Source organism: Nakaseomyces bracarensis (assembly GCF_045282275.1).
Source record: "Nakaseomyces bracarensis strain CBM3 chromosome Unknown Scaff6_1, whole genome shotgun sequence".
NCBI classification, from domain to species: Eukaryota; Fungi; Ascomycota; class Saccharomycetes; order Saccharomycetales; family Saccharomycetaceae; genus Nakaseomyces; species Nakaseomyces bracarensis.
Window position 1 is genome coordinate 487,723 of NW_027263967.1, and position 24,017 is coordinate 511,739.

Consider the following 24,017-nt stretch of genomic DNA (forward strand, 5'->3'; position numbering starts at 1 on the left):
ATATATCTTTTATGATATAAAACATTGAGCGGCTAAAAAACAGATTAAGAAAAGGATACCAAAACAATTGCCAGCTTATATACTATTCTATGTCATGCTGTCCCTGAACAAAAAAAAATAAATAATAACAATAACATCAAAAAAAAGGGTTCATCCATTTCATGTAAAGATGATATAAAAAACGCTGCTATAAGACGGGAGGGGAAACGTTCTATAAAGAACAAAGGAAGCCGTTAAAGGGTCCTACATTTAAGTTATTCCACGGAATATATAAATGTTGTATAAATTAATTTGGAAATGAAATCAAATAATAAATTAATTAATGAATAAATCAATTAATATATCCCAAAAACTCATATATTTTTAGTAGTGCTATAATATAATATATTTTCATTTTCATTTCGCGTTGTTACATATAACGATTTATTGTAACAGAACAAAACAACATGATACAATAAAAACAACCACCAATAATCGGAGTAAGATAGAAAATATTAAATTAGTTTAATAGATTTCATATATTTATATATTTTAATTTAAAGTAATTCGGAAATTAATAGCGGTACCTCAAAACCTTACTGTTAGTGTTAAATAATTAACTATGACTACTTTAATTAGATCTACATTATTTATTACAAAAAAAACCAAAGCTACAACAACCGGAAATTAAAGGTGCGTGCCAAGCTGTCGAATATTTTTTAAAAAAGAATCAATAAGGGTCTTCTTTCTTTTTTAGTGCAGCAGTTCGAATTTGTTTCAATTGTTATATAATAATTATATAAACTTCTAAAATTAGTAAGATAATCAATTTGTTTTATATTTTTACCGCCTTATTACAATTCTTAAACATCTCCGTACAATATGACCAAAAGAAATCTGTTAACGTCACGTCCAAATATATAAAAAAAAAAGTTCATAAACCAAAAAATAAAAATAACGAGTTCTCGGACTTGTAAATACTTTACCCGGCATATATGAGTCATTGTTGTAAGTCACGAACAGTTCCTGACAGAGAAGGTAGAAAAAAAAAAAGAGAGATGACATAAATGCGTTCCAACCCTATCCTCTACACAGTTTGAGCGTTTTTTTGGGTTACTCCCCGGATGAATGGACTTTTTTTTTATTTTTTTCGTTGTCATTTTTTTCAAAACTTGACTAAACCGGTACCTCGGGCCAGGAATAAAACCCAGTTAATAAAGAAAAAAAAATTAAATCCCCGGACTAATGGGAAAGTATGATCAAAGGGATCTTTTTTTTTTTAGCCCCCACCCCTTTTTTCTTCCTTCTTCTTCATTCTCTCACTGCATTTGTGTGTAATAGCCCACAAATGAGCATTAAACATCGAGGTCCGACTTCAACTCACCATTGAAAAAGTCATCCCACACAGTAATGCCAATCCCGTTCTGCCCATTAAAGAAAATCTCTTTTCAACACTCCCTTTAGGCTAAACGCTGCTACGCTGAAATGAGCTACCGCTTGAAATGAGCTACCGCTTGAAGAGCTAACGCTTCCCTTCCCGCCTACGCTATTCTTTTTCTATCAATTCTTTAAAGCTAGAAGGTCCAACAAATAAACGTACAGGCTGAAAAGACACGCAAATTAGATTCATCATTCCTATTCATAACCTAAGTACGACGGCTGGAGGATTGATAGAATAAGATATCACAATGCCCGTTATTCCGAAAAAGAAACCATTATCGGGCCAGGGCAGCAACCCTTAAACCTCTGGCAAATCGACTTAAAAGAAGGACTATATAAAGTAACCTGTTTTTTTAATATCTTTTAACTTTAAACCATCTCTAAACCTTATTATATATAACCAGACAATACCAGATAAAACAAATAAGTTTACTACTTGTTATAAAGAAAGAAAGAAAAAAACGGTTTTATCTTATTATCACAACTGTTGCCTTAAAAACAATATACTAAGAAATACTAAATAATATTTCATTAATATTATTTCCTAATACAAAAGATATAAAAAAATGTCATCATCTAAGAAGAAGTCCTCTAGCCCAATTGTCAACTTAGTTGCCGGTGGTACTGCTGGTCTATTCGAGGCTCTGTGTTGTCACCCACTTGATACTATCAAGGTCAGAATGCAAATTTATAAGAGACAGGCAGTGGCCGCCCCTGTGGGTGAAGCTGCTGTAGCTGGTGCAGGCGGTGCTGCCCACTCTATCCCATTAGAGGTCAAGCCACCAGGATTCATCAAGACTGGTAAAAATATCTACTCCCAAGAAGGTTTCCTGGCTCTATACAAGGGTCTAGGTGCTGTTGTTATCGGTATTATCCCTAAAATGGCCATCAGATTCTCGTCTTACGAGTTCTACAGAACTCTACTCGCTGACAAAAACACTGGTGTTGTGTCAACAGGTAATACATTCATCGCCGGTGTCGGTGCTGGTGTCACTGAGGCTGTGCTCGTTGTCAACCCTATGGAAGTTGTCAAGATCAGACTGCAGGCTCAACATCTAAGCGCTAACCATAACCCAGGCGCCAAGCCAAAGTACACTAACGCTGTGCAAGCCGGTTACACAATTATCAAGGAGGAAGGTATTTCTGCCCTATACAGAGGTGTCTCCCTTACTGCCGCCAGACAAGCTACAAACCAAGGTGCTAACTTCACTGTATACTCAAAGTTGAGAGAGTACTTGCAGGACTACCACGGCACCAAGGACTTACCATCCTGGGAGACCTCCTTCATTGGTCTAATCTCTGGTGCTATTGGTCCATTCTCTAACGCCCCACTTGACACCATCAAGACCAGGTTGCAAAAGGATAAATCCGTTAGTGGTACTAAGCAATCCGGTTGGAAACAAATCATGACTATCGGAACACAACTACTGAAAGAAGAGGGTTTCAGAGCTCTATATAAGGGTATCACCCCAAGAGTTATGAGAGTGGCCCCAGGACAAGCTGTTACATTCACCGTCTACGAATTTGTAAGGAAACACTTAGAAACCCTAGGTATCTTTAACAAATCAGCTCCTAAACCAAAACCATTGAACTAGTAAACTTTTAAGATATTTAACCAAAAAAAAAAAAAAGTCTAATATTAATTCTCCTAGAATTAGTAGATAGCCACATTATTATGTGAATTCCACTTTGAACTTGTTTTTAATAATATTCCCATTGTAATTAGTGAAGAGAGAATAAAAATACTATACAGAAAGATAACCAAAAAATTCAATAAAATACGAAAAATAAAAAAATAATTCGAAATGGATTGAAAGTCTTTCATGGCTTTTTGAATACGTTTCGAGGTAAAATGCATCGGAGTTTTTATTTTTATTCATAGTACTAAATCTCCAAAGGCTTAATTGGTAAGCCTCTAATTTTTAAATTTTTACTATTTCAGCATCAATCTTTATTATAGCTCCATATATATATCTTTATATATAAAATAAAATACAGAATAACTAACATTCTTAAAATTTTGAATAATACATTAGCTTTTTTCAAGGATCAAAAAATGCAGGACATTAATCAAACCTTAATAAAGTTTTTAATGGACCCATTGTTTTCCCAGAATAACATGCTTTTTAACGTCTCAATTCATATGACACAGTATTCGTAGTAATTAAGGGCTGCTTAGTACTGAAAATATATATAAGCTCCCTCAAAATATAATAAGGAGAAATCAAAGTGGCAATACAATGCAACTTCTTACAGCTTGATTTATTTTTCATAGCTTCTTGTAATAAGACATTATAGGAGTAGAATTTACGATGAGCATTACAATTGACGTTCCAAAATACTACGATTTGTGTGATGGTAGAAAAATTCCAAGTATTGCTCTTGGTACCTACGATATTCCTAACAGTACAACTTCTAATATTGTCCTTGAGGCCTTAAGATGTGGCTACAGACATATGGATACTGCGGTGTTATACGGTAATGAGATGGAAGTAGGACAAGGTATATTGCAATGGATCGCTGAAGACCCTGAACACAACAAGAGAGAGGATGTATTTTACACAACCAAGTTATGGAATTCTCAGAATGGTTATCACCAAGCTAAGAGAGCTATTAAGGAATGTTTAGATAAGGTCGAAGGGTTGGGTTACATCGATATGCTATTGATACACTCACCCTTATCTGGCCATAAAAGAAGGCTGGAAACTTGGAAAGCTATGCAAGAGGCAGTTGACGAAGGCATTGTCAAATCTATCGGGGTTTCCAACTATGGTAAACATCACATTGAAGAGTTGCTGAATTGGGACCAACTTACACATAAACCGGTTGTCAATCAAATTGAGATTTCACCATGGGTTATGAGACAAGAATTGGCTGATTATTGTAAATCGGTTGGTTTAGTAGTTGAGGCTTATGCTCCTCTAACCCATGGCTATAAAATGAATGACCCAGTTCTTAAGGAAATCGGGAAGGAAACTGGCTTAAATTCTGGCCAATTGCTAATAAGATGGTCCTTACAACATGGGTATTTGCCATTGCCTAAGACAAAGACTGCTAGCAGATTGCCAGGTAACTTAGACGTTTACAACCATACTTTAACGAAAGAACAAATTCAAAGAATTGATCATCCAGAAGCCTATGAACCAACTGATTGGGAATGTACTGATGCTCCATAGTTTCCAAAGAGTTAGATTTTCAGTTATATATTTTTATACATCAAAAAATATACAAACCTAAAAAAATGAATTCTTATATTGCAGTAGCTATGGCATGCTTTACGTATGGCAAATATTTAGGTCACATTACAATACCTACTGGGTGTCTTGGCACATTAGATGTGCCACTTCTCTTTTAATTTTTTTCAGTTTAATTTATTTTTTTATTTTTTTTTTTTTCACAGGCTCATCGCAAAATTCAATACCTTACTAATCCTACATAAGATATATACATCATCTAAAAAATAAGTAAGATCATATACTTTGTATTGAAACTACCAGAGAATAAGACTTGCATTTTGTGTTTCTCTAAGGTTACTATGTCTGAATCAAGAATCACCCATTATGAGGTTTTGAGTCTCAAAGTTGATGCTACCAGCGATGAGGTGAAACGGAATTACAGGGAACTACTATTACTATTACATCCTGATAAGCATAAAACAACTGTGCCGACGAATCCAGACTTAAAAGTACGAAAAAATGTTTCTATTAATCAAATACAGGAAGCTTATAGAGTATTATCTGACGAGAAACTGCGGACTCGATATAATAAGGAGCTCAATGAATCAAATAAACGTGCTGGGTTCCATAATTTTGGTGATGGTTTAGATGAATATAACTTGGACGATTTTGAATTTGATGAAGACAAATGTGCATACTCTATGGTGTGTCCGCGTTGTAGAGCTAGCGGTGGATTCCACCTCACTGAAGATGCTCTTGACGATTATGTTCAGGATGGACCAACTGATAGCGAAAACAATGAATATCAGGTGTTGACTCAATGTACTGCGTGTAGTTTGTGGCTAAAAATCAACTTTTTCATTGCTGATTCTGATGAAGCTGAATAATAACTGTATGTAACGATATTATTGCCCATTTTTACCCTGCCTATCTAATATGTACATGAGGAATATATAAATTGCATCACAGATAATAAAACTATAAACTTATAGAATTATATAAAAGAAGTGTACTACTGCACATATAAATACATATTTTAGTAATAAGAGACAGTATAAAGTTTCTTGTTAAGCGATATATAACTTTTGCGATTGAAGAGCTGACAGCTATATAACCTAATGAAAATCCTTATATAGCGGTATTGAGAGCTAAACTAAAAGTTGATAGTGTTATTAAGTTATCATATTAGATTAATTATTTAAAAATTTTGAGTTTATACAAAGTAAAAATCGAATTAAAGGAAACAAACAAGGAAGTAAAAAATATTAGTAAGGACAAGCAGGGAGAAAACAACTAAGATAGAGAATTATGATAAATAAAAAAATTAGTTGAGATAAAAAAAAGAGGAAGGATAAGTAAAAAACTAGTGTCTTTTTTTAGTCCAACAAAAACTCTAAGCAGAGCCTTTAGCCTTAGCTCTTTCCTTTTCAGCATCGACAACAGAAATGAAAGCTTTAGCCATAGCCTTGAAGTCAGTCATCAAGGCAACGTGACCACAGTCGGTGGCAACCTTAGCAACAACTGGGAAACCTCTTTGTTCTGGTAGCAACCACTTGTGGTGGACGACACCGTCACCTGGACCGTAGTAGAATTCACCAAATTCACCAGCCTTAATACCTTCTCTACCACTGACTTTAGCACCACGGACAGTTGGAACTCTGTTACCGTAGACAATTGCCAATGGAGGGTACTCCTTACCAGGAATGTATTCTAGTGCTTCCAAGTTTTTCTTGGTTCTCTTTAGAGTTCTTTCCAAGTAGTCAACAGAATCTTCATAAGAGGCAGTGAAGAACTGGGTATCTTCTTCATCAGCATCGGTTCTGATCTTCTTCTTGGTGCTGACACCTGGAAGAGTATTAACCAAGAACTTAGCAGTACCTCCAACAGTACCAGTAACGGCATCAACAACAGAACCTGGACCAAAGGCTTCCTTTGGCTTGTCCTTGTGTGCTTCAGCGTACAGACGTCTCTTTTCATTAACCAATGGAGACAAACCGTACTCCTTCCATGTTTCGACATCAAAGAAGTCCAAGTCATATCTTTCCAAGGTGTTTTTATCAACGAAACATCTACCATCGAAAGGCAAGAAGTGCATAGAAGATCTCATGAAGAAGTTAGCTTCCTTACTCAACAAAGTCTTGTTCCACATCAATTCATCACCATAACGGATTGGACCCAAAATGTTTGGACATTGACTTGGAGAACCTACATAGACCAAGGCTCTGATTAAGTGAGTGTGTTCTTGCAAGACTCTGTGAGCGACTAGACCACCCATGGAGTGAGCAATCAAATAGATACCCTTCTTCTCCTTTTGTCTGTCATAAATCTTTTGCAAGAACTTAGCTAGGTGACCAGCGGTAATGTCATGAGACAATCTCCAATCGTAACCGAAGTCTCTAATTCTAACCTTAGGGTTAGAGGCGAATTTTTGGATTAGCTTCTTGGAGATATCAACAGGACCGACGTGAGTCAACATACCATCTGGCTTCAAGTACTTTTGGGTTTCAATTTCATCCTCGTCCTTTGGACCGATGACCAAACTGGCCTTAGTCATGTTCAAACCAGCCTTGATAGGAACCCAGACTCTCTTACCAGTTTGAGCATCACGCAAGTTACTACCACGGTAACCACCCATGATGACAATATCACCTTCCAATTCGTCGTAGATGTTTAGTAGACGGGCATAAGAGTAACCATCGTGGGTCTTCTTGTCGGCGTCCATTGTCATCTTAGCGAAAGAAGTCTTTAGACCGTCGACTTGGAAGGTCTTCATGACGGTTTCAGTTCTACTGTTATTGATACCCTTTTCGTCCTTGTACAGTTCAAACTCTTCCAAAGAAGTGATAGATTCGTTTCTTCTCAACTTCTCCTTTAGTTCAGCCTTACGCTCTTCACTGACTTGGTTCAAGACGGCCATTGGAGTCTGGTTAGAGTTGGCACCCATAGGCATAGAGAAAGCAAAGACTTTTTGAGAGCTGTTGTAGTGATGAGCTTGACCGTACTCCTTGACCTTGTCAATTTCTTCATCGTCGTTATCAAATGAGATGACACGGTTGGCGTACTCCTGTTGTCTCTTCAACACTTTTTCTCTTTCCTCTGGAGTCAATTGGTCAGACAACTCCTCGGTCTCATCTGCGATATTGTTACCACCGATAAGAGCGTCGGCTTCCATGATATCGAAGTCCCAGTCATTCTCGATACCTTGGTAAACATAGTTGTTCTCCTCCATGTCTAAGGAGTCAGCAGAAAGCTGAGACTCGTTACTGTCTTGCTTGACAAGCATCTCAGATGGGTACTCAGCCTTACGACCAGCCAGCTGGTTGGCAATCTTCTGTTGCTCAATCTTAGCCCTCTCCATATCAGCTGGAGTCATACCAGTAGAAGCAGCGCTGAACTGGGTCTTCTGCTGTTCAGCATTTGGCTTAGAACCAGAAGAAGTAGAAGAAGTCTTAGAGACAGGTGCCTTAGAGGCAGCCTTGGCAGGAGCCTTAGCTGGCGCCTTGGCGGCAGCCTTAGGCTCCTCTTCCTTCTTCTTGAAAAACCCAGTAATCTTATCCTCAATACCCATTTTGTTTGTTGTTTTTTTTAGTTCTTTTTTAAACAATCTATATGATGTCTAAAAAGAAATAAAGATTAGAGAACTTGTTAGGAAATCCCCGTCTTCGGAAGGCCTTTTGTTTATATACGGGAAAAAAACAAACATACATGGGCCCTTTAGCTGCTTTTGTTTATTTCCCCTTCCCCTTCTTTTTTTTTTTTTTTTGGTTTTTTCCCAGCTCTGTGTGGTCCCTTCTTTAATTTTGTATGGGGGCTAGGGTTGAAGGTGGGAAGAAATAGAAGGAGCCGTAGGAGAAGGGTCCTCTGAAAGAAGAAAAGACGGTGGTTTTTTTGCAGAGAAACACTTGTACAGGTAATAAGATATAAAACTAATGCAGTAACACATGCTACGGGTCTGTCTGCGTCACTCCTCTATACCCGTACACGGTAACACGTCTATCTTATTTATATAATTCTCTTTTTAGCAATATTGTGCAGTGCTTTCTGTGAAGGGTGACTTTTTAGCGTTGGTCCCCGCAAATCAATTTTTTTTCTACATAGAATCGCCGAAAAGGGAAACAAAGTTTTACTTGCATCTCTGGATGCGGCTGCGAATGTATCTGTGGCCTGATGTTTTGCTCAGCTCTTGTTATGTTATCTGTCTAAAAATGGCTGGGATTGACGGTCTTCTTTTGGACTCCTTCTTCTAAAGGGCATATACTTTTATGCGTATGTTTCTGAGATAGCATATATCTAAATGCCCCCACGCCGCCGCTGGGAAAACGGAACGGACTCTGGAAATGCCCAACAAAAAAGGATATAAATTGTTGTGTTTACAGTGGTAGTAAGAAATCGCGAAGGGGGTGCGATTATATCATTATATAGCGATGACAAAACAATAACAAGAGAAAGCTTATTTTCAATTGTACGAGGTTTTCTGTGTGTTGAATGAGATTCGGCCTTCCGTTGACCCACCCCTCAATTGCCATCTATGCAGCTGTATCTAGATTCTCAATATCTCTATGCCTTCACTCTCTCTATACACTCATTCCTTATCCAACTGTCAACACTGTCTCTCTCTCTGTGAGTTTCTTCTCCGGAACTGCAAAAAAGAACCCCCCTTTGTTAGTCTTTTCTTTTTGTTACCATTACCCCTTTTTATTTTTTTATTTCTTTTAAATGCGGATTATTCTTTGACACAAAAATGTCTCTAGACTCTCGTGCAAACGCAGTTGTTACCTGTTTTGGGTAAAAAAGGGGCCAAAGACGGGTAACCTGTAATGAAGGAGGGAAGTGGAAGATTTATGCACAATAAAAAAAAAAATAGAATAATCGGAGGATAAAGAGGAAATGACCTTTTTGTTTCGGCGGCTATATAACACTTGATTTTGTTTTTGTCTTTCCCCACTAAAAACACAGTAGTAATAATAAAAGCTATTTTTTATAAGATGTCTGCGGTAGTTCCTATGGAGTCGAGCCCCGAGGTGTTCAACCATGTGGCGCATCTGTTGGGGCTTGAGTCGTCCCACGGGTTCGTCGACATATACTCCGTCGATGATCCGGACCTCTTGGCAATGGTTCCAAGACCAGTTTCGGCGGTAATCTTACTGTTCCCAATCACTGATACGGTCGGAGACACAGGCGCAGACGCAGACGCAAGCGCAGCCACAGGTGCACAGACTGTTACTGGTAGCGGTGGAGATGTAGATGTGGTGTGGTTCAAACAAACGATCAAGAACGCGTGCGGGCTTTATGCTGTTCTTCACTCTCTGAGCAACAACAGCGAGTTGCTATCGGGGGACTCCGTGATGCAGCAGTTCCTACATAGGGGTGCTACGCAACGGCCAAGAATATACAATGACGCCGAGACGGATCAGTTCGTGACGGAGGTGTCGCAACGGTACAAGGAGACGTTCACAATGGGCGGCACGCAGTACCCAGCCGACGTAGACCCTTCCAGCATCGACGTCAACTTGCACTTCATCACGTTTGTAGTACGCGATAGCCATGTGTTCCAACTTGACGGACGCATGACGGGTCCCATCGATCTCGGCGCAGTGGATACGTCGGCAACAGATGTCCTAGACCAACCCTTGGTGAAAGCGAAGATACGTGAGCTGATGGACCGTGCAAGTGGGTCGACAGATAGCTTGAATTTCTCGATGCTGGGTCTGACTGATACATGGGATTAATAACAAGTAAATAAATCTAAAAATTATATACATGCAAAGAGTTTTAATGTTTATCAAGATTATGTTTTCGTTAATATTTTGTTCTATTAATGCTTACTCATATTCTCCGAAACCAAACAGCCCACCTCCATGGTGGCCGGAGTGTCTGGAGAAATAATCGAAGTCAATTGATACGGCATTTGCCAGGAGCACAGCTCTCTGGTCGAAATTCATGACTTTGTCGCTCATGATCTCACGTGGGTATATGCTAGTTCCATCTCCGTTGTTGTAGCTCTGTTGTGAATCGAATCTCACAATGTAGACACCGGTATCAGTGAAAAACTCTCTTCCCAAGCCGACCCAGTTACGGTCAACTCCTCCCATGATCTTACCCTCTTGATCTAGAACAGGGAATTCAAACGATAAGAAAGGTGCATTAATCTCACCAAACTGGTCGAATTCTATGTCTTCATCCGTGGCACCCATATGTTTGCCCTGAAAAAGCTCGTACTTACGTCTCCACAGATGCCATCTCTGGATCGTCTCACCTACCATTGTACCGTTATCTTCGAGTACATTCAAATCTTGTGTAATATCCTTGCCATCTCGTATCACCTGAGTAACTTGTGAGGGTATTATTGTCTTAATATGTGAATTGATGAAGGAAAAGGGTCTCCGTATATTCATTAGTATATTCCCCCAATTATCGAAAACATCAACTATGAAGGGTCTGTGCAAACGGTAGAATTGCCTCATGATGGCTTTACTAATGGAAAAATCCCTCTCTTGCATATACCCTATCCTATTCCCCATGACGTCCATGATGGCGTACTTATTTGACTGTTCAAAACCGAGAAATACATTCATAAGCTCCAGCTGTCTTTCAACAATTACAGTAGGTTCCTCTAAAATAGTTCTAGCAATGGGATGGTGCATAGTTATAATGGAGCCTTGTTCTATGTTCGGCCTGACATAATCAGATGCGATTCCACCCGAACTATTAGATACGGGAGAGATAGGCCTTCTTCTTCTAAATGCACCATTTCTCAGAACCTGTTTGGTACAGGCACTTGTAGTAAAACTTTTAATTGACCTAATACCGATCATATTATATTCGATAAGCAAATGTAAATATCCTTTTGCCACTATTATAAACGTTTGAAGTAAAAGAATTCTTAACTAACAAAAAAGATAAGTAGGAAATTTATGAAAACTTTAAGCTTTTGGGGAAAGAGAAATTATACTTTTTACACAAAGTAGATGCTTGATAATATCTATCATAAAAAGAATGTTTGATCACCCAATGGTTACTAGTAATAATATGGGAAAAATAAAATAGAAATACTAATAAACTACTTAGGCGATCTAATCCTGATGGAAATACAACAAAATCTTATGGGAGGTTGGCCGAGTGGTTTAAGGCGTCAGATTTAGGTGAGTTGAAACACTTAAAGCTTAAATTCTCTGATATCTTCGGATGCAAGGGTTCGAATCCCTTATCTCTCATTATTTTTTATTTTTTTTGCAGATCGTTTCCGTCGATAATTATATATAGTCATTTGTAATGTCGTAGATAATAACTTTATTTTTTGGCACTGGCGAAATAATCTCGAATGTTACCGCTTGATTGTCTTTTCCAAGAGAAGCATATAGTTAGAGTAATACATTACTTGGGAAGGGCTAAACTGAACGAATAATTTGAGTAAAAGACCTCAATAGTTAGTTACTTTTAAGGGCAATTGGTACAGACTTCAATAGAGGAAAGGCAATATATTTATATATAAAGAAATGTTATTGGGGAGAACTGTATTAAGGCGTGGTGTACACACAGTGCCTAAACTGCCTAATCTCGCCCAACTAAATCAGCATGGTATACCAAAGGTACTCAGTAATAAAGGTTTTGATAATGTTTGGAATCAGTATCAGCAATATCTGTGTGACAAGCTGACACTGGCTACTGCAGGTTCAAGTTTGGAGTCATATCTGCCGTTCCATGTCATGTTGAAAACAGCAAAGAACCAGCAAAGTAGTAACATCTTTAACTTGGCCTCTGCTGCTCATAATAACCATCTCTTTGTCGAGAATATACTGCCTTCAATAGAAGAACAAAGTGAGTCCCTAGAGAGTAATAAAAATAGACAGCCTTCTAGACTTTTTGAATCACGGCTAATGGAATCTTTCGAGAGTACTTGGGAACAAGTTAAAGAAGAAATGATTAAGAGAGCTGAAACTGACGTACTGGGACAGGGGTGGTTATTTCTAATCGAGAATAGTTACAAAGAGATGCATATCTTAACTCTACAAAACAATGGCACACCATATTATTTCCCAAGAAATCAACAATTCGATATGAACAGCGCCATTAATCCACAAGAGTACGATCATTTAATACAAGTGAGAAAGTTAGTAGAAGAAGCTAATGATAAAGGAAAGAAAGTAGAAGACTGGACAATGCCTTTGATATGTGTCAATCTTTGGGATCATGCCTATCTAACTGACTACGGTGTTACAAACAGATCTACCTATGTTAGAAACGTACTTGACAACTTGAATTGGTCTGTTGTCAACAATAGATTGTTTTCAGATCCAGTGGTATAGCGAAAAAAAAAAAACAATTAAAGAATAAAAAGAAGGGGAGCGAATGATCTCTTTACAATTAGATATTCCACTTTTTGAAGAAGAAATGAAAAAAGTAATCAGAAAAAAAAAATTAAAATATAACTCTTGTGCATATCTGTATATAACAAATTGATTTTTCTATCGTTAATATCTTTATACTTTTTGAAGTGGTTTTTAGTCATTACCGTTACAATGCTTCGTTGTTTTCCATTTCAGGTACAATAAACTATACAACTTTGATAGCAACAGGCGAGCCGTTCTCGTCCTTCATTATCGTAGCTCTATTCCTCACACACAAAGGTTTGAGACACTTCTGTAACAAGGGCTCTGGCATACCATGGAACTCCCACTCCAGCGTCTCATCGCTCTCTGTGAGTTCATACAACGTTACCACTTGGTTCAATTTCCCCACGGTCTCAAACCACTGCAATATGAGCGAGCTCCATGAGTCCATATCCCTCCACAGCACATAATAGCTAGTCTCGTGCGGTATAGCCTTCCGCTTATTAACCATCGCGCTCCATATCTCATTCACGAACAGTTGCGGCACAGCCCTATTGATCTCATTGTTCCTGAATATATTGACGTCTCCATTGCCGACATCACCCTCCCGGCTTATGAGCCACACTTTGTTCTCTTTACAGTACTCTGAGATGATGTCCACCCACGTCTCCAGCTGTTTCTGCCTGATCAACAGGTTAGGCTGCCTCGTATACAGAGGAGGAAACTGGTATATAGACGGCGACGGCATTGATATTTCTTCGACCTGATTTTTTTTTCCACACAATTTATCTTTTCGTTTCACTTTCAAACAGATGACTCATCAATACAATGTATGATATTAATATCCACTATCCACCGTAGATGAAATATAATACAGTACTAGAGCTAGCCAAGGCCACTGGCTGCGTAAGACCGATTAATATGTCATAGTGTACGTATACCACTACCATAAATGTGCTGTAGTACGTATCCTAATGTGCCAAATCGTGTGTCGTTACTGTACCCTTAAAAAAATTATATGTAGTAGAGGCAATATCAGCTCTACACCTTGTTGTGCTACTTGAATGTACGGGATATTCTGTGGGTCACTGGTTTGTGAGCAATAAGAAGTTGAACAAGAAAGCGTTTGTTGACCTGAGCACAGTGAAAGATGCGCGCGCAGAGTAATTTGCACTTTCAAAAAATTTAATGAGCAAGTTATAAATAACGGCTATAACCTCTGAGGTGAGCAAATTGAGCAAGTTTAAAGTTCTTAAACTTCAGTTGCATGTTAATCAAAGGGACTGGGGGGGACGTTGAAGTCCTTTGAGCATTGATATATAAAGGAGACTATTTTGGATAAGATATAGTTCGCAAAGAGGAAAAACTAAGAATTCTTTTTTTTCAAATTGCCTAACTTTTATTTAGAATGTATATAATATGAATGAAGAAACAAAAAAATAAGATTCTAATCATTAGATATCCTATTGATTGAGAACTTTTTTAATTGTTTGATGATTTATTTATTTATAGTCGTGGGCCCGGGGGTAGTTAGTTGGTTAGACCAATGACACCACAGGCTGGTCTTGGGCCAGCGTTACCGGTCTTCTTAGACTCTTCGTCATCACCCTTACCCAAGTCATCGGTACCGGCGTGGATGACGACGGATCTACCGACGACAGAGGTTGGGCCGATCAACTTGATCAGACTGTCTTGGAAGGAGCCCTTGGCGACACCATGTTCATCGGTCTTGATGTTACCCATGTCACCGACGTGTCTGATCTCATCGGTTGGAGCACCATGAGTCTTCTTGAATGGGTTGAAATGTGGACCAGCAGAGACACAACCGTTGGTGACATCACCGAACTCGTGAATGTGGAAACCACGTTCAGCGTTTGGAGAGTTACCGGCAATCTCATATGTGATGGTAGATGGCTCGTTCTCACTGGCTTGCTCTATAGTCACAACACCAGAAACACCGGCGTTACCTTTCAAAACTGCTACTGCCTTAACCATTTTTTTTTTTGTATATTTGTTTTTTATCTTATTTTTTACTACTTGTCTTGTCTTGTAAAAAGAATAACAATAGCTGAAATTTGAAGAATTTATTTTTTTTACTTCACCAATTGGAAGTCAGAAATAGGGAAGTATCTCCCTTTTATATATAATTTCCCTTACTTCCTCTTGCCTCTAAGTCTCTTGTCCCTCATATCTAGCTAATTCTCCCCCTTCTAGTACCTTCACTCCGCGTAGTAATGCTAACTTCCGCTAAACAAGAGATATACAAAGAGACAGAGACAGAGACAGAGACAGAGAGAGACAAAATACTCACTTACACACTCACACTCACGCACTGTCTGTCTCTCCATCACACACAGAACGCAATGGCCTTTCACTAACAACACAGCGTATGAAATTAGAGCAAAGAGTCTATATCATAGCACAGAGGGAAAACACAGACCACTCAGTAGCATAAATGCCCATTAAAAAAATAATGAAAGGGAATCGTCATTTCTAATGCTGTTGAAGTGAAAAACAAACGTGCCGATTAACTACTAAAAGAAAGAAAGAAAAAGAACTCGCCACCCTTTTTTTTTATTCACAAGAATGCCTGCACAGGCATGTGTGTCTGGCCCTTTTTTTATCCATTTGGCATTGCCCATATATCACACACACACACACACACACCCAATTAAGAAGTAAACTAGTTACCGTAGATTATGATTTACTCGATTTGTTTTCTTGGTGATTAGTAATAAAGTATATCATTATACGCGAATTCACGTGATGGTATTTTGGATTGCATGGCGGTCATTTGTATATTAATCTATCAATATCAGTATAAATAAATATGAGCAAATTATTGCTACTATGACAATCTAGTGTACTATGAATTCTTGATTTTTTTTTCTTTCAATTAAAATTAGGTTAGTGGTCGTACGTAAGTATCTATGAATTTATGTCTTAGAGGTTCTTCTTTACTGTTACTGATGTTGTTGTATGCCATGGAGATGGCGTTTGTGTAGTGCATGTCTCTTAGTGCTTGGTCTGCGGCCTGTGCTGCAGGCGACATGTTCTTGAAGCGGTCCCGGGACTGATGGTAGCCGTCCATCTCTTCGGGAAGTTCACCTTGTTCCATGAGGTTCTCGATCTCTTCTTCTCTTTCCTCCTCGTACTCTAACTGCTCTTCTTCTGCAGGTTCGAGTCCTGAAGAAATGTGGTATGTGCTGGGCTTGAACAACATGGTTTGTCTGACCCGCAATGCTGGGTTATGCATATCATTAGAGTCATTATCATTAACATTATTATTTGTCATATTAGTACCGTTGGTATTAGAATGCTGATCGTGTTTATTCTGTTCCTCCTCCAGTAAGCTGTCTTCATAGCGACGACATTGATCTAACATCTCAGAACAGTTAGTCAAATTATGGTATTCTTTGTCGTCCATATCAAACATCATATCATCCAGATCTGTCTTGATAATTTCTCCATTCTTGCCGATTGAACTTGTGAACCCGCCAATGCAGTCATCTATAATAGCAGACTCCACAGGTAGGATGACCACACTTCCTTCGTGGACGGCATCGATGCATTCAAAATGCTTAGCCTCTTCCTCCTCGGTACGCAACAAATTGTCCAGCAAGTTGGCGTGGGCTACCATCTGCCGGAGATCGTAGTCTCTATTCTGCTCCTTCACCATAGCACATTGTATCAACTTAGTCCGCGCTTTATTAACAAGCAGCATCTGTTGTGGAATTGATACACACCCCATTCCTCTTCAATTAAGAAGCAAAAAAATTAACAAAATTAACAAATAAATTAACAAAAAAAGCAAACAAATAGAAAGGACGTATTTCTTTTAATTTTTATATGGGGAAGAAATATATCCTAATAGAACTTTTATTTTCAAAACAAACCTTATCAATGTAAAAGGTTGTGATGAGATAAATATATTTGAACCAGCCAAATATGCGTATTAAATTAGTATTATTATCTTTTTTTTTTTACCTGTTTCTTAATATAATAATAAAAGGCAAAAAAAAAAAAATAGTAAAGAACAAGTAATTATTTTAACTCTTAAACTAGGAATTAAAATAATGAATTTTTATTTTTTTAACAAAAATAACAGGATTTTTTTCAGTTTTAATTATAAAACTAATAAGTTGGTGTTTTGGAATCAATTACTCTTTAATTATCTCGAAAAAACAAAATTTAAAGGGAAAACCCTCAAAATCTCAGCAGAGTTTTTTTTTTAATTAATATTTAATTTATTTTCTTTATAAATTGATATTATAATTTTTTCAACCATGAAAAAAAAAATTTTCTTTATAAACTTCCATCTTCTGCAAAGAAATAAGTTACTGAATACCTTGGAAGTCCTTTATATATTCTTTTATTTTATTTCATTATAACTTTTGCACTAGATTTCATCTCAGCTTCCCCAGATTAATCATATGAGTATCCCATTCTTCCCTATTTCACATTTCTCACATATCGGGACTCTCAACCGTTAATTGTAAAAGAAAAATCAAAAAAAAAAAAAAAAAAAAAAAACTCTAAAAAGAAAATATTGAGAGCTTTGTGCTTTTGCGAAAATCAATTTTCACTTCCATGAATTTTACTAACAAATAACCGTAACTCCTTTTTTTAAACAATGAACTTAGAGAACGGGACACACAATACAATTCCCACTTTAGTAGAAAAAAAATATTTTTAATCAAATTTTCTCAGTGAACTGCTGATGTTTCTGAGTGTATTTAGCTTGGTATTACTATTTTCGATCGCCTGCAAAAAAAAATGAAATCGAAGATCCCAACCCACCTTGAAATCGAAGCACCGGCATATGACCATACAAATACAAAAATGCAATTGTCCTATTGTTTGTGTGGTACTAAAATAGAACCGAAATGAAAGTATTGGGTATCCTTTAGGCGGAGATTAGTAACACTCATATAGTGCCGGCGATATTGCACTAATCTCCATTCGTATTTCCACACAAAAAGACATGTACAGAGAGAATACATTCAGCAATATTGTTATGTCGCTCTCCTCCCCCCTTTTAACGTGCGTTTAGCTCATCAAATAATTATATAATTATTATACAGATTTTGTCCTCGAACAAATGTGTATAGCGTTATAGAAAAAAAAACCCTTAGTGCTGAGATTTCTGTGTTATAAAATTCTCGAATGAGAAAAAAAGAAAAGCGCTGTTAGAAAAATGAACACATGCACTATATTTTCAACGTTCCCGCTTAGAAATCAAGGTGAAGAAGGTGTTCGGGAAAATGGGAGTTTTTGTTTTTTTAGGGAAGATATAAAAAAAAAAATTTAAAAGGGAGGGAAGAAAAAAATGTAAGGGTGTACGTTGTGTTCTGAGAAAACAATAGAAAATATAAACATAGAAAAATAAATTGTTCGAGAAGGAAATAACTTTTTATTGGTAAGTTCAGAGTGGGGAAAACCGTTGTAAATTGTTTTTGAATTACTATTTCCGGTGTTTCTCTATGGAATGGCTAGAAAGAGGAGGAGGGAAAGTTATTTAGTGAACCTGTTTACTTAGAAATATATGCGTAGAAACAGTTTTAGGCTTTGATTAGCGTTGCGGGGAACGGTGACGAATACCTAATGTAACGTTGCGGTATAAGCTACATCATCAATGCTAAATAAAAACCATTATAAGTGCGCAGAGAGACAATTGCACAAAGGTATGAAAAAAAGATATCATTCAAGTATAGACAAAGGTTAAAAAAAAAAAAAACTGATACATTCTCTGTCTCTCGTACGTACTAGAACCCTTCTCCCCATGACCTCTACAAGTAACTCTATGGGATCTTTAACAAACCTTGATAGAGGAGATAAATGTAAAATGTATTGTCAGTAAACAACCACGCCTTATAATTTTCTAATCCTATATTCTTCCTATCGTCTGCTCCACGGTAGGAAGGAAAATGTTTGGAATTTGTCCTCTGAGAGGAATAGGGGAAGAGAGAAGTGGTTCTTACGGAAATAACAGAATACACAGAAGGGCCTTCTTAGTAGTGTTTTTTGTTCTGTAAACGTTAAGCCAGTTCAAAAAAGGAAGTCGCCGCGGAATCACAATGTCCTCGGAACGTTAAAAGCCCATTTGCACTACGATTTAACTTAATGGAATAAAATGATAGAAGGAAATAGCACAAAATTGTTAGGTTAGGTAGAGGGTTAGAGGGGCTAAAACGGTCTCTCGCAGTCCGAGAGGACAAATTCGAACTGTTTTCTAGACTTTAAGAAGGCTTCTTTAACGTTGGTAAATCATTTGAATTACTTAATGTGGAAAAAACCAATGGGTTCTAGAACTGTACTGATAACAGGTTTAATGTTAGTCAGCATAGAAACTGGTAAAAAAATAGCTTATTTTATACAACAATGAAAAGTAAATATTAACATAAGTGAGAAGGGGTGCTTGTTTTAGTAATCTGATATGTGATGAAACGGTGGTGGAGAGCGTTGAGTGTGGAGATAGGCAAATAATCTAAGTGTATAAAGAATATAGATCCAAAGTGAAAGGCAAGATGGGTACAAAAAAGAAAGACTTCGAGCTTCGGTTCGGAGCTTTTTAATGACAATGGAATACTATTTAGCATTGTAATATTACACTAAATCTATCTTTCTCTGATATGAATAGTGAAACACACCACATATCATTCCCCAAATCTAGCTATATAGAGGATGTAATCGGCTACTTCTAGATAAATCCTAAATGCGTATCATACACGTGTACTAGACTATATCTTTTAGTTTATATAAGAAATGTATATTTGTATGTAATACTTGAAGATAATGATTCTAGTTTTCAATTGTGCGGGTTAACGAACAAAATATTTTCTCACGAAATAGACAAATGCAACTATTTAAAAGCTTATTTTTTTCACGCAGAGACAAAAAATAAACATTAACTTTAAATATGTCTTGGTGATTGTGTATGACGAAACTATTTCATAAGCTATGGTCACACTTAGTACGGAAAGGTACACAGAAGACATTTAAGAAGTAGTAGAGATACAATACCAAAAGCCCCTTTAATTTTTAGCTGAACAAGTATTGTTTCAAACACTCAGTTGCTGAACAGCAACTGCATCTTACCTTTTTGGATTCCTTGTTAATTTTTTGCGATATTATTATCATAGTGCTGATTCATTGTCCATAATTATTTTCAGTTTCTACGATAATTTTCATCTCTTGCGATGAAAGTTTATTGCTGAATAGCTATTTTCATATCATTGCTGATAATTTGCGGAGCAAAGGATCGAAGAAGCTTGTCTTTCCTCTACCCCTCAAACCCTCACATCTGATACTTCCTTTCTATATGTTTCGATGAAATAAAATGATGGAGAGAAAGATCAGGGTGATCTCATTGAGTATTCATACAATGCGAAAATTCTTTGATGATTTACATACTCACTTTGCACAACGCTTTTCTGACAACGTGACAAGATCTATCTCTAATGAGTAATGAAGGAAGAAGAAAAATAAAGATCAATTGATCATCCATTGTACCATTTTGTGAGTACAATTCTGTCTGGATAGGGGATTTACGCCTCCATCTTGTACACAAAGAGTAGTAAATGATCCGAGCCGTGTTGGGGAAAGTAGATCTGGGATTTGCATTAACTTGTGAATGATACCTAATTAGAAACAGCAAACAAGGATTTGAGCTCTTATATTGTCTTGATTTAGTTTTCCTTTTAGGGTAGTACCGTTATTCACTAGATGTTATTATTTGTTGTTTTTTTAAAATATGCTATATTGCTAAGAAAGAAACTACATCATATGGCTCCACCTCTCGTTACATTACTGTTCTCTATTTATGACTCTAAGAGGACGATACTATGTATTTATTTATTCATCAAACCTGCATCGACTTACTTTTATTCGTTCTTATAGGCTGGTTGTTCTACTCCAGATACCTGATTCTCGACTCTATTCAAGTTAATATTTATTGGAGAAAATATGTTTCAATGGAAGTGGGGTTAATCTTGCTTAATTCATAAAAACCAATCCAATCCCATTGACAATTACTGTAACACATATTACAAGCAATCGACAACAAAAAGAAAAAGGTTCCTTCAAACCGGATCTTGATGATTGTCCTTATGTACGAGTATTTGAGATGCATTTTATCATATAATACGTTTCAGTCTTGTGATTAAATATTATATTACACGAACTTTTCATCTAGAGGAGAGCGACAGAACCTAAAATGCAGAAACACTAGTACTTACCTAAAGTCAAGATCAATGGCTTGGTCATTCTTGTAAAATAAATGCTTTAGCTCCTTTTGTTTTATAGTATATATTGTCAGGACTTGACTAATTTAACTATTGAAGCAGGACCCTCAAAGTACAGTCACCGATAAGAAATGCTTTCTAAAGGAGCACTACATGCTGTTAATGTCGTGATTGCAGGAGCCAGGCCGGCGACTATGCGTATTACTTCTCGTACTATAAAACCTATACTTTTTAGTACACGAAATATTACCTATACTAGGGTGACTATGGATAAAACGGGGAAAGAACTATCCAGTAAGCCGGATGAAGTGTTTGGGAAGCCTCTTACTGAAATATCTGCTGATGATATGAAATTTACTGATGAGGAAGTCGATGAATGGTTACAAACATTAGAAGAGTTGAAATCGGAATTCTCTGAACGTGAATTCCTTCCAGAAGTTTCACTAGCTCCACCAGGCCAGGCTAGAATAGATATAGTAGCTGAAACAAAGAATTCCTTAAATGAGTTTGAACCTACAAAAGAACAGATTGAAGAATGGGAGGCTTTGAAAGATAAACCACTGCCTCAATTAAAAGATCCAGTTATTCAACATGTGACAAATATGATAATGAGACATGGTAAGAAGGACCGTGCTGAAAAGATAATTTCGAGGGCCTTATATTTCCTGTTCTGTAAAACAAGGAAAGATCCTGTTGAACTCTTGAAGAAGGCCCTTGATGATATGGCTCCTCTAATGATTGTAAAAACATTTAGTACAGGTGTTGCTAAAGCAGCCGTTATTCCTGTACCACTAAATAAGAGACAGAGAAACAGAATAGCTTGGAAATGGATTGTTGAGGGAGCTAACAAGAGAATTTCAAGTGATTTCGCTGTGCGACTTGGTGAGGAACTTGTTGCCGTTTATGAAGGTAGAAGTTCAGGATTTGAAAAGAGAGATCAAATGCATAAAACAGCCATTGCACACAGATCTTACATCAAACTGAGGTAGAGGTTCATGAACTTTAAGTATAAAACATTTAACTTGTATATAAATATACATTCTGTAATTAAATTCTACTAGCAAACGAACTAAAAAGTCATTAGTATTTGTTCCGGTTGGTTACTTTTGTACATATACTGTTCTTGGAAATACGCTATAGCTATCCCCGTCAGACTACCGAAAGTGTCAAATAATACGTCAAATATATCGAAGTTTCTTCTACCGCCAGATAATATCCGTTGTAAAAATTCACTTCCCAGTCCTGCCACACCAGAACATATAATTAATGCAATTATGTATTTGTTAACCTCTAAATGGCGATCTTCATCGAAGACTTCTGAATCAGCATCTAACTCTGTATCCTCAACTAATAGGTTCTCATTTCTTCTAAAGAGTTTCAATGGGTTAGGTATCAGTAACGATTGAGCATCTATCATCATTACAAATAGCCAGGACTCTATCATAAATGCTATACAATGTGTTACTTTATCATGATCCCGTGTTACTGCAGCAAATCTTTCACTAGTAGTCACGCCTAAGAAAAAACACCGCAGCAGAGCAAATGCAGAAACCTATAAGATATGGCTTTCTAAACTGTATACTTAGCATCTTTCTAACGATTCTCAATTGTTTTATTACGTCCTTCTTGTAAAGTTATTATTATTGATTGCTCTTATCCTAATGAGAGCTAAAGAATTAGTTTCTTTTTACTTACAAAACTTAAAATTTTAAATCAGGAACATTACTCAGCACAAATACCGAAGTGCAAAATAAAAAGATCATAAAAAGATAATAAAAACTTAAAAACTCATAAATTCGTTGCTAGAATAGTATTACAAATATATATATATAACTACATAGGGAATGATTTTATCTAAACTCTATCTTTCTTTACCGTATTAACATGAACTTTTACCCTTTTTATATGACATTTTCTTTCAGTTCTAAGACCATGTCTTGAAGCCCTTGAACCAGTGTCTCATCGTGATTACTCACCCCTTTTGTACCCAAGTTTTCGTCCAATATTTTGTCAATAGTAGCCTGCTCCATTTCTATCTGTTCTTCGAGTGTTTTAATCTGGGCGATCAGACCTTCATTCAACTTCTTAACTTTATCAATACGCGTGTCCAGTTCTTTGACCGACTGTTTCTTTGCAGCAAGCAAATGAGCGTCAAGTAGTTCTTGACTCGTAAGTTCCTCTAATGACTTCTGCGATTCAATTGGGACTTTAGACCTAGTTTTTGTCAGGAGTACTTCACGCTTTCTGTCTTCTAGTTTTCGTTGGGCAATGACCACCAAATCATCTAGTTCATCCAGTTTCTCTTCAACATGACGTTCTTGGAGTATCTCTGTAAACTCCTTACGACAATACCTGACCCAAAACTCCACCAACTGCCTCTGACAGTTCTCGAGATGCGAGATACCTTCTACAGTACTGGCATACTGCGGGAAACAAGCACTAATACGCTCCCTCTTCTCTAACCTAGCAACGGTTTGTTCTAGTGCCCTCTCAAATACCTGCTGAAGTCTCTTATATCGTACTCTCGTTTCCATACCCGAATAATTGTTTTTGATTCTATAATGTATTAGTTGAGATACTCTATATCTTAAACCTGGCAAGCAAAAAAACAGGGGCAATCCAAACCAACTCGCTATTAACTCTACCAAGATTTTATTGACCTGATCGGCTTCGTTCTTTCAGTTCACAATATCGAATATCATGCTGTATTGAAGGATGGGACTGGTCTTACTTATATCAAAAACATTAACATCAACATCAATATCAGTATACTACTATACGAAATTGCACATTATATCACGTGTATTGTGTAACAGGTTTACGTGTATCACGATATATATGTAGTGATT

General features: G+C 37.0%; 13 protein-coding genes across 13 annotated transcripts; 6 read left to right on the top strand and 7 right to left on the bottom strand.

Moving 5' to 3' along the window:
* Positions 1–1,985: 1,985 nt before the first annotated feature.
* On the top strand, positions 1,986–3,014 carry SFC1 (Sfc1p; the record flags this gene model as incomplete). Its single annotated transcript, XM_071051603.1, has 1 exon — positions 1,986–3,014. The coding sequence occupies one exon, from the start codon at positions 1,986–1,988 to the stop codon at positions 3,012–3,014; it is 1,029 nt and encodes a 342-aa protein (XP_070907632.1).
* Positions 3,015–3,731: 717 nt separating this feature from the next.
* RNJ42_01439 (aldo-keto reductase superfamily protein) lies at positions 3,732–4,595 on the top strand (the record flags this gene model as incomplete). Its single annotated transcript, XM_071051604.1, has 1 exon — positions 3,732–4,595. One exon carries the CDS (start codon positions 3,732–3,734, stop codon positions 4,593–4,595), a length of 864 nt encoding a protein of 287 aa, XP_070907633.1.
* A 359-nt stretch (positions 4,596–4,954) lies between these two features.
* Positions 4,955–5,482, top strand: JJJ3 (Jjj3p; the record flags this gene model as incomplete). The annotated part of the gene is made up of 1 exon (XM_071051605.1): positions 4,955–5,482. The coding sequence occupies one exon, from the start codon at positions 4,955–4,957 to the stop codon at positions 5,480–5,482; it is 528 nt and encodes a 175-aa protein (XP_070907634.1).
* Positions 5,483–5,988: 506 nt separating this feature from the next.
* On the bottom strand, positions 5,989–8,163 carry RNJ42_01441 (uncharacterized protein; the record flags this gene model as incomplete). The annotated part of the gene is made up of 1 exon (XM_071051606.1): positions 5,989–8,163. One exon carries the CDS (start codon positions 8,161–8,163, stop codon positions 5,989–5,991), a length of 2,175 nt encoding a protein of 724 aa, XP_070907635.1.
* A 1,417-nt stretch (positions 8,164–9,580) lies between these two features.
* On the top strand, positions 9,581–10,324 carry YUH1 (ubiquitin-specific protease YUH1; the record flags this gene model as incomplete). Its single annotated transcript, XM_071051607.1, has 1 exon — positions 9,581–10,324. One exon carries the CDS (start codon positions 9,581–9,583, stop codon positions 10,322–10,324), a length of 744 nt encoding a protein of 247 aa, XP_070907636.1.
* A 93-nt stretch (positions 10,325–10,417) lies between these two features.
* AIM25 (Aim25p) lies at positions 10,418–11,410 on the bottom strand (the record flags this gene model as incomplete). The annotated part of the gene is made up of 1 exon (XM_071051608.1): positions 10,418–11,410. The coding sequence occupies one exon, from the start codon at positions 11,408–11,410 to the stop codon at positions 10,418–10,420; it is 993 nt and encodes a 330-aa protein (XP_070907637.1).
* Positions 11,411–12,091: 681 nt separating this feature from the next.
* RSM26 (mitochondrial 37S ribosomal protein mS42) lies at positions 12,092–12,901 on the top strand (the record flags this gene model as incomplete). Its single annotated transcript, XM_071051609.1, has 1 exon — positions 12,092–12,901. One exon carries the CDS (start codon positions 12,092–12,094, stop codon positions 12,899–12,901), a length of 810 nt encoding a protein of 269 aa, XP_070907638.1.
* A 247-nt stretch (positions 12,902–13,148) lies between these two features.
* VPS25 (ESCRT-II subunit protein VPS25) lies at positions 13,149–13,673 on the bottom strand (the record flags this gene model as incomplete). Its single annotated transcript, XM_071051610.1, has 1 exon — positions 13,149–13,673. The coding sequence occupies one exon, from the start codon at positions 13,671–13,673 to the stop codon at positions 13,149–13,151; it is 525 nt and encodes a 174-aa protein (XP_070907639.1).
* Positions 13,674–14,455: 782 nt separating this feature from the next.
* Positions 14,456–14,920, bottom strand: SOD1 (superoxide dismutase SOD1; the record flags this gene model as incomplete). The annotated part of the gene is made up of 1 exon (XM_071051611.1): positions 14,456–14,920. One exon carries the CDS (start codon positions 14,918–14,920, stop codon positions 14,456–14,458), a length of 465 nt encoding a protein of 154 aa, XP_070907640.1.
* A 907-nt stretch (positions 14,921–15,827) lies between these two features.
* RNJ42_01447 (uncharacterized protein) lies at positions 15,828–16,676 on the bottom strand (the record flags this gene model as incomplete). The annotated part of the gene is made up of 1 exon (XM_071051612.1): positions 15,828–16,676. The coding sequence occupies one exon, from the start codon at positions 16,674–16,676 to the stop codon at positions 15,828–15,830; it is 849 nt and encodes a 282-aa protein (XP_070907641.1).
* Positions 16,677–21,299: 4,623 nt separating this feature from the next.
* RSM7 (mitochondrial 37S ribosomal protein uS7m) lies at positions 21,300–22,157 on the top strand (the record flags this gene model as incomplete). The annotated part of the gene is made up of 1 exon (XM_071051613.1): positions 21,300–22,157. One exon carries the CDS (start codon positions 21,300–21,302, stop codon positions 22,155–22,157), a length of 858 nt encoding a protein of 285 aa, XP_070907642.1.
* An 80-nt stretch (positions 22,158–22,237) lies between these two features.
* RNJ42_01449 (uncharacterized protein) lies at positions 22,238–22,612 on the bottom strand (the record flags this gene model as incomplete). Its single annotated transcript, XM_071051614.1, has 1 exon — positions 22,238–22,612. The coding sequence occupies one exon, from the start codon at positions 22,610–22,612 to the stop codon at positions 22,238–22,240; it is 375 nt and encodes a 124-aa protein (XP_070907643.1).
* Positions 22,613–23,069: 457 nt separating this feature from the next.
* NNF1 (MIND complex subunit NNF1) lies at positions 23,070–23,702 on the bottom strand (the record flags this gene model as incomplete). The annotated part of the gene is made up of 1 exon (XM_071051615.1): positions 23,070–23,702. The coding sequence occupies one exon, from the start codon at positions 23,700–23,702 to the stop codon at positions 23,070–23,072; it is 633 nt and encodes a 210-aa protein (XP_070907644.1).
* Between the last annotated feature and the right edge of the window lie 315 nt (positions 23,703–24,017).